Source organism: Thrips palmi, unplaced genomic scaffold (genome assembly GCF_012932325.1).
Source record: "Thrips palmi isolate BJ-2018 unplaced genomic scaffold, TpBJ-2018v1 HiC_scaffold_7, whole genome shotgun sequence".
In the NCBI taxonomy this organism is placed as follows: domain Eukaryota; kingdom Metazoa; phylum Arthropoda; class Insecta; order Thysanoptera; family Thripidae; genus Thrips; species Thrips palmi.
This window is the reverse complement of record NW_023144634.1, coordinates 445905-455257: the sequence shown is the minus strand read 5'-3', so window position 1 is coordinate 455257 and position 9353 is coordinate 445905. Positions and strand designations below refer to the sequence as shown.

General features: G+C 42.8%; 1 protein-coding gene across 1 annotated transcript; it reads right to left on the bottom strand.

Annotated features, from left to right (window-relative positions):
* Nucleotides 1-2180: 2180 nt before the first annotated feature.
* On the bottom strand, nucleotides 2181-3113 carry LOC117652670 (deoxynucleoside kinase-like). The gene is made up of 2 exons (XM_034397754.1): nucleotides 2447-3113; nucleotides 2181-2385 (listed from the first exon to the last, which is right to left on the bottom strand). Exons 1-2 carry the CDS (start codon nucleotides 2836-2838, stop codon nucleotides 2181-2183), a joined length of 597 nt encoding a protein of 198 aa, XP_034253645.1. The 5' UTR covers nucleotides 2839-3113.
* Nucleotides 3114-9353: the final 6240 nt, after the last annotated feature.

The following is a 9353-nucleotide window of genomic DNA, read 5'->3' as shown; positions in this document are numbered from 1 at the left end:
CCGCCCGTTTCTCAACACTGAAACTCCATCGGTATGTTGTGGACGAGCCAATAGAGTATATGATTCTATTTATTCAACCTTACAAGAGCCATCACAGGAAATAATGGAATTGTATACTGGCACCTCGAAAAGAGCAATACAATTTCAAAATAATATTCAGTTTTACAATTCAGCTTTGGCTTTGGTGCAGCCTGTGGTTCGAAGAGAATTTAAAACTCACCGTGGAAAAAAAGTTGTTTATTTCAATGGAAAAATATCGTACATTGGCAGCTTATTTGCTCCCAATAATTTAGAAGCCCCTAGTACGGCAAGAATGTACTTTATTGATTGTCCAGAAGATGCCGTGAATGCCAGGATTGAGCGAAAGACTTACGGTAAAGGGGTATTGGATAAAGCCACTTTACTTCTTCTCGAAAGATACATGCGTTTGAACAACCCATATGTTGGTGTCTTGCGACACGCATGGGAGGTATACCACGACGAGGACAATGATTCATCACTAGATGTAAATATTGTGTTTAATCCATATCCGTACGGAGATTACGGAAAGGTCAATCGAGAATTTATCAATAAGATTCGATCGGATAGCCTCTTCAAGAACCGTCCTTTAGGTTGCGGGCTGACAGCTTTGGTTTCTGATGTATCAGCAAACATGGGATACGACTTTATTATGACTTTAAGGAATGCCCCAGCAGGCGAGACATCCGAGAGAAATGTCAGGTCTGATAAATCCATCATTGATCCTCTGTCTTACCCACTTATTCATCTGCATGGTGAAGATGCTTTTATTGAGTCCAAAAACAGAGAACGAGGAGCCCTTCTCAGAGAATATTACAATTATCGTCTGATGATACGAGAAGGAAAATTTAATATTCTTCATTGGAGTCGACGATTATACCTTGGTAAGTTTTAAAGTGAAAAACGAAATATTCTCCTGTTTGGTATAGTGTTGCATGGTACAACGTGGTGTCTCTTGCAAATATCTGATTCTTTTTGATCCATGCACCGGCAAACAAAAAGACCTCAATTTCAATAAAATTTCTAGCACAATAATTATGAGCATACCAAATTTGCAAATAATTCCTATTTTTCTCTTCTGCCGCTGCATGGATCATTCATGTTGTAGAATAACTTCAATCTATTCTGCCCAACATATCAATGCCTGTTTAGAAAAAATCGTTTATTTGTTGCAGAATATATTATTCAAGCAGCTGTAGTGTAGGGCACTAATAGTGATGAGGAACGGATAAGTGACGAGAGAGAGTAGGAATTCACAGGTTTATTAGGGAGGTTTGCACAGACCGAGACCAGGCTACAGACTGTTGACCGGCGCTGAGGCGCGATCCAATTTATAGTCTGGGCAACAGTGACACCTTGCTTGGTGGGTGAGTTCAGAAAGAGGAGTACTGTAAGGCCTTGGCCAAGAGTGAGGGAAGCAAGCCAGAGAGGGGAAGAAGACAAGAAATAAAAATACTGACTGACACTTGTTTAGCTCTGTTTTAAACCGTCAAATCTCTACACCACTCCCCCTTTAAAAGAATTTTCTCAAATTGCTCCCTTTCCTTCAAAGTTATCACTTCTCCTTTTAAAGTTATCACTTCTCCTCCTTTTAAAGTTATCACTTCTCCTCCTTTTAAAGTTATTACTCCACTCCTTCTTTCAAAGAAAATTGTAAGTTGCCCAAACTTTGACATTCAATTAAATTTTTCTGCGTCACCTTGAGTGTTGAGCTGAAAACAATATCACGTCTAGGCCCATCTGACTCAAGGTAAGGGTGTCCAGTCCTTCCTTGACACGCCATCAACGATCAAACAAAATTCATGATCCTCTTAAAGAGTGGTTCAACAGCAACTCCCATGGCACGTCCAAAAACTAGTTAGGGACGCCATCCTGGGGTGCAACCATTTAGCCTGATCATTTTAAAATAAAGAAATGTTACAGAAATGGATTATTCCTTCTGTGTTGGTCTTGTTGACTCTAGAAGACAGTTCTAGAAGAATTCTCGTAGATTCTCCTGTAACACACATAACACTGCGCACAGAATTTTGTAACCTAATCCCCTCTAACTAACAGTTGGGGATAATGCCTTGGTGTTGCAAATCCTGACTAGCTAGCTAAATCCTATCTAAAACACCAGTTTTGATCTAAGAAGACTAATTAACACCAATGTTTTACCACACTTAACTTGGTAACTGTCCCAAGGCCTCGATGACTTGCTGTTGCACTGTCTCTGGAGATCCTATGGCATCCACAACTGCATGAAGTCCTGGTTCGTTCTCCATCCAGTTGTCCAGAATCAGATGAAGCTGTTGGATGTAATCCTTGGACAGTGTGTTCTCTTCATCCCTTGCCCTTTGTTGGATCCTTTGGTAGGCTGTCGTGGCACTGCCTCGAAGATATAAGAAGTATTCCTTTCTCTTTGGCTGTGTTGTCAAGCAATACATACTGCTCTTCGTTTATAAATCCAGCGTCTTTCTGCGTTTTAGCGAACATCTTGACCACACTATGTAGAGATCGCTCTGCGATGATGACAGGATTTTCTTGTTGTATAGCTTCTAATTGAGTCTGCCACAATGTACTGAGCACCATTGATTGAAAGGTAAACGCCCACTTTTGCATATCTTGAGTGTACAATTCCAGGAAATTAATCCCATGATAGTTTGTCCACTGGGAAACTGGTTCTTGCACTACAAGGTATCCTTTTTCTTCCAAATTCTTCAGTAACGTTGACTTGCCAACTCCTATGTTTCCTTCAATGTAAACAATCACCGGCTGTTTGACAGCTGTCTGCTTGAATTTGTTGTACCATGGCTGCCGACTTAACCAAGCAAGCGCCATGTCTGCGTCTCTTGGCTGTCAAGTGCCGACTGACCATAAGGCTTGACCGGGCAACGGCCCGCGTGTTATGCATTCCAGCACGCATTGCCTCGGTGCGTTCATATCGAGTGCGATTGATCCGCATGAATGGCTATTGTTTTCACTGGGTTGGCTACCCTGTTCGCACTGTTGCTTCGTCGTGCGCGTCACTTCGTGCCGATGGTGGGGTCAAGTCGCTGCGCTGATTGGCTCCCGAGTTCGTCGACGCTCGCGTCAGTGGTGGGGGTAGAGCGGCTCTTCAGGACTAGCGCTCCGCTCCGTCCGATGTATTGCAATGGTCTAGTGGGTAGCGTGTGTGACTCCCAGCTCTGGAAACAGCGGTTCAAATCCTTCACAACCACCTTCACAACAATGTCAATTGGCAGATCGTCTGACCGGTTCCGCCCTTCAGTTCACTCGAAGGCGGATCTACAGTCCGAAATCTTGGACAATAATTGCCGACATTGGCGTAGGAGTGGTTGGGGACGTGCAGGAGTGCGCCGCCTTGAGCCGTCCAGTTGGTACATGGTACTCTGGAACATGGCCATGAGCATCGCGCCGCTCTGCAAGAGCTTGTGCCGCCAGGAGCTCCTGTTAGGGGTACGCTTGAGGTGCTGCTTGCTGACGATGCCGATGATGTGGCCTTCACTTCAGATACCGTGTGGTGTTCTCCATCTGGCTCACCCCTGTCACAGACCATAGTAGTATTTTGCCTCTGACTCTTACAACTCTTTACTGTGTCCGACATTCCAAAGAGCCTCTGCTCCTTGATACTTGACTCCGGCTTTCCTGCCATTCCATTACGGCCTGTCTGGCTCGGTGGTGGTTGCAGACGCCAGTCGTACCAACTGTGTCTGTTTAACGGTCGAACTTCTTTTGCTTTATTCTCTGTGACTTCTTTGTTTTTGAATGTTGACTCTCTTGTTGTCTTTTCATGTCCATTCTTGGATCTTTCTTCTCGCTTGGTTCTGGCTTTTAATTTTGCCTTGTAATTTTATCGCGCGTCCTTTTCAAACACTTCCTGTAACTTTCCAATGTTGGTCAATCTGCTTGTTCTCTCCTTGTCGCTCTGTTGGAAGGTGGCCATATTGGTCTCTCTCTGAACTTGCAGCTTAGACCGGGAAAGATTGCCGATAACTGCATGTCGAGAGGCGATTTGTGCTACAAACTGGCAACAGGCGGTTCTGGACTAATTCGACCCCGCTGAAAACGATGCGCCCTGTTGCCAAGCTCGATTTTTGCATTTAAGCCCCTAAATTCAAGATGGCGTCCAAAATGGCCGCCAAAAAGCTTGTTTTTCTAAAATATCGAGGTACGCACAAGTGTCGCTGTATTATTTTTACAGTTTAGGGGTAAAATAATATTAGGCACATATTCTGTAACCATTTCCAACCATCTGCACATTTTTCAAGGGCCCAAATGACACGATGGCGTACGAAAACGTCAAAATACACCAAATATCCGTGTTTTGGAACGGTTTTGTCCTCCTCTTGCTCGTGATTCACGTCCAATGGCAGTTCTTTTCAATCTTCATAAATTTCCACGCTTTGGGAATATAAGTGGTCTAATGTGGAAGGGTTTAGTTGCTAAGATGGCGTCCGAAAACGTCCATAAGTACGAAATATTGCTGTTTTCCCGGGTCATTTGCCTCATTTCGTTCGGGTTTCGTGTTCGATGTCAGTACTCATTATTCTTTTGTACATAGTAATTGGCAGTTCTTGTCAATTTTCGTAAGTTTCCACATTTTGAAAACGTGCAGGGTCCAATGGGGGAGGGCGTATGTGTCAAAATGGCGTCCGAAAACATCAAATAACACGAAAATTCGATAATTATTAGTGATTCTGCCTTGTTTGACCCGTTGTGACGTGAGTTGTCAGTTCTGTCACATTATGCATGTGGTAGAGTAGCGAAAGCTCCAGGGCGAACAATCGATTAAACGAGCAAGGGGCCTAAATGCCCCACGTTGAAACGAATGTGACACGTTCCCTTGAGCATTGTGTCACATTCGTTTGAATGAAAATAAGCTAAGTTATGGCTGATTCACGTCGAAACGAACGCGACATTTTGTCACACTCGTTTGAACGTTACTGGGATGAGAGTGTTTAAAACGTTCAGAATTAAACTTAGTATCGGTTTGTCGTATCTGTGGACGTTTCGCACCCCACCATGCGGCACTACCGTAAACCGGGGTAACTTGAGACAGCAAGGGTAACTTGAGACACTTCTGCTTTTCCACCTTTTTAGGAGGTGCCACCTAGCTCGGCACATTCGGAGGTCAAAACTGCCCTAGCACGTGTTTCATACTTGTTTGGAAAGACGATTAAGCGTTTGAACGGCGGGTTAGGACCAGGCTCACCACTTTCATAACGATTTTTCAATTTTAAGAACTTTAACAATTTTAGAGGGGTGTTACGAGTCTCCCTTGGTACTCGAAACAAGTCTTGTTTAGACTCAAATGACTGCAGTACACTAAGAATCCAAACGCTATGTGTATAGCGTCAATTGGTGCGATGCAAAAGCATTGCACATGAAGTGCAATACCTCCCCATTCCCATGCATTAGCATAGGGCATTTTTGGGACGCATCGCACGTAAGGTGCAATATGGCTATCGCATTGCACGTATGGTGCGATATCTCAGCTGCATTGTACCGTACCATACGTGCTATACTCATAGCGTATGGAATCTCAGTGTATTTCTCAACCCTATTATTTGAACATTCTAAATGTATAATTGGTTTTGAGGGGAAGCCATCACTCATCGGGCAATATTGACTTTTTTTTTTAGAAAATGGTAACTGTACGGGGTAACTTGAGACACCAAGTTTCATCGAATTTGACGGAAGTTCAGGGGCGTAACACCCGTTTATGATGACTCACCTCCGTTTTAACATCATAGCCAAGCCGCATTTGACGGGAACTATTTTTTCACACAGTGTAGAGGGTCCCAAGTTGATATGCAGCTTAAAGTTGGAGTGTTTTCTCAACTACGAACGGACCTCATGAGACACAATAAATCTGAAGGTCAATATCGAGGTACGCACAAGCGTCGCTGTATTATTTTTACAGTTTAGGGGTAAAATTATATGAAGTACACTTTGTGTAACCATTTCCAACCATCTCCACATTTTTCAGGGGCCAGATCGGTTAACCGTTCCTCAGTGTTACCGAGGGATGGTTGTTCGCTTGGGTCCTCCTGGAGTTGTAATGGCTAACGTAAGTTTTCACTTTTCTTTAATTCCGTGTTTCATTCCTTCGTACATCCTGGTGTGTTTTTGTCTACACAGCGATAAAAATGGAGGAGATCAACCTTAGGTTCCTTGAACAAAACCAACATCTTCTGTACCGATCAACTCGACAAGAAGTACAAAAAGCTTTACAAAGCATGGCTGACGGGGAGAAAAAGAAAGTTGGAACCGTTGTAATTAATCCTCAATCGCACGTTGGCAGTGTTCGGTTCTACAAGACATGTCTTCTTAAATGTCTGGCCATTGCCGAAGAAATAAATGTTTCCCCAACTTACTTTGTCACAAAATCTATTGTTATTGAAAACAAAGAAATTATTGATGAGTTAAAAAGACAAGGCCAGGGCCGTGAGTGGGTTTTGTTCCGGTCCGATCTAATGGACCGAAGCTTTAAGATGCGAATGTTAACATTCATAAATGATTGCTGTGAAAAATCAGTTCTTGGAAGGTGCCTGGGCTTCACCGGCGTAGTTGAAGACAGAGAAAGTAGTAAGTACTAAACTGTTAGCAATATTCTCTAAACGATTCAGTGTACAAGTTAAATAATAGAAAAAACAACAAAGTTTATAATTAACTTTGGCGCATCCCGCACATTAACAGATGGGCAAATTTTAACTGCCCTCAACATTCTCTATCACACTCTTTTCTATTTAAACCTTTAATTAAGAACAAAATCCTTTCCTTATTTATATTTTTCTTGTTTCAGCTGTTCCACATTTGCACATTGTGCTCTTCATGAACGATGCAGATGTTCCACAAACACCTCATCAAGTTGATACTATAATCAGTGGTGAGATACCATCAGATCCAGAATTAAGAAAATTAGTTCTTTCTCATCAAATTCACAAACCCTGTTCAAACAATGAAAGAGCCCCATGCCGACAAAAAACTGGAACATATGACTGCGCTTTTAAATTCCCGAAGAAACTTCAAGACTGCACAGTAGTTGTTGGGAATAGAGGAGTTTTTGTAAGAAGACGTCCTGGAGCTTCGGTTTGGCATGCTCCCTCAAAGGCTTATGTTACAAATCAAGATGTTGAAAGCTACGATCCAGCTCTTTTGATGAGAGATCCATCTTCACAAAGTATAAAAAGAGTAATGAACAATGGAGTTTACTCTTACATGTTTGGGTAGGTCTATACTTTGTAGAGTGTAAGTTGCGGGTCAAATAAGTCTTCTCCACCTGTGCCTTAATAGTCGCATCTGAGGCCAGAACCCAAACGCTATAACAGGCGACCGTAAAGACGGTTTCAATGACGCTGTCAACGCAACTTAAAGTGACACTGCGACTGACACTACAAGTGACACTGTGGGTGACGCTGTCAGTAAAGCTGTACACTGTACAGTTAAACTGTGTCATCGGCCATGTCACTGACGGAATCACTGACGGCATCTGTGATGGCGTCACTGACGGTGTCACTGACGGTGTCACTGACGGCATCGTTGATGGCGTCATTGATGGCGTCACTGACATCGGCACGGACAGCGTTATTGACGGCGACATTGAGAGCTTTATTCACATCGTCACTTACATCGTCGCCGACAGCGTCACTGGCACTGTGACTGACAGACTCACTGACATTCACTGTTAAAAAAATTCTTAAATTTAATACAAAATGACATCTTAATTTTAATAACCTTTTGAAAGGATATGAAAACTCATAAAGGTTTGTGAAGTTTAAGAAAATTTCTTACATTTACCAAAACATTTCTGACAAGTTATGAAAATATTGGTAACTTTCAGAAACTTTATTAAAATTGAAAAACAGGTTCATAAAATTTAAGATTGTTTGCCAAATGCCATTATTTGTTTCTTAAAATTAAAAATTACTATAACTTTTCATATTTGATTCTCATCCTGCCAGTTAAAATTGTGATCATTGGACGCTTCACTACCAGTGTACGTAAAGAACAAATTTGGATGATCTTGGTCATGTGAAGTCGTGTTTGGAGGCCCTGGGATGAGCGCTTCCGCTGCCTAGTGGAGTCTCCGCCGAGAGGCTTGGAGTCATCCACATCCTAGAGCCCGCCTCGCAGAGCTCACTCGTGGCGCAGTTGGTAGCGTCGCGGTGCGGTAATCCGGAATTCCGGGTTCGAGACCGAGTTTCAACCACGCTTCCAAGCAACTTCGGCAGTGAAATCGACTACTACCGTACAATGAATATCTCATTACGTACATAAGGCGTTAAATTTTTCCCTACTCTGTGTTAAATTCTTCTTAAATGCAAAAACAACTTTTAAGAAACAGATTATTACTTTTCATATTTGGTTCTTACTTTTAAGAAGAAAAAGTTTATTACTTTTACTACCAAAAAGTCTTTGTAAACTGCTTCATAAAAAAGTTTCTTAAAATTAAGATGGATTTTTTTAACAGTGTTGTCACTGATAACGTCAGTGGCATCGTCATTGACGGCGAAAATGATAGCGTCAGTGGCCCTGTCAGTGGACCTTGTAATTGACGGCGTCAGTAACAGCGTCAGTGACGCTGTCAGTGACACATACATTATTGACGGCGTAACCGACGGCATCATTAACGGCGTGACTGACGGGTTCTTTGACGACACCATACACGGCGCCACTGACATCGTCATGGACAGCGTCGCTGACAGCGTCGCTTACAGCGTTGCAGACAGCGTCACAGATAGCGTCACTGACAGCGTAACTTAAAGCGTTATTGACAGCGTCACTGACATCGTCACCGAAAGCGGTATGGAAAGCGTAACCGATAGCGTCATTGACGTCGTCACGGAAAGCGTCACTGACTACGTCATTGACAGCGTCACTGAGAGCGTCACTGAGAGCGTCATTGAGAGCGTCACTGACAGCGTTACTGACAGCGTTACTGACAGCGTCAGTGACAGAGTCACTGATTTCGTATCTAATCGTCATTGACATCGTCACTGACATCGGCACTGACAACGTCATTGTCACTGACAGTGTACAATGTTGTGTATTTTGCTTCGATTGGAAGATCTTGCCCATTGATTGCAAAACGCTTTGCACAGATGAAATGATAGTGAAATAACGTGAAATAACGGTGAAAAACGCTGAAATAACGGTGAAGTAAGGCTAAAACGTGAAATAAAGCGAAATCACGTTGAAATAACAATGAAATAACGTGAATTTGAATTAACGGTGTACAAATTTTGACGAAGTTGTTTGCCCCTCGATTTGAATGGTACAGCCTCGGCCACCTCGTTGATGGAATAATTGTTTCAAGCATGGCAAGGGGACGTCCATTAACAAAGGAACGC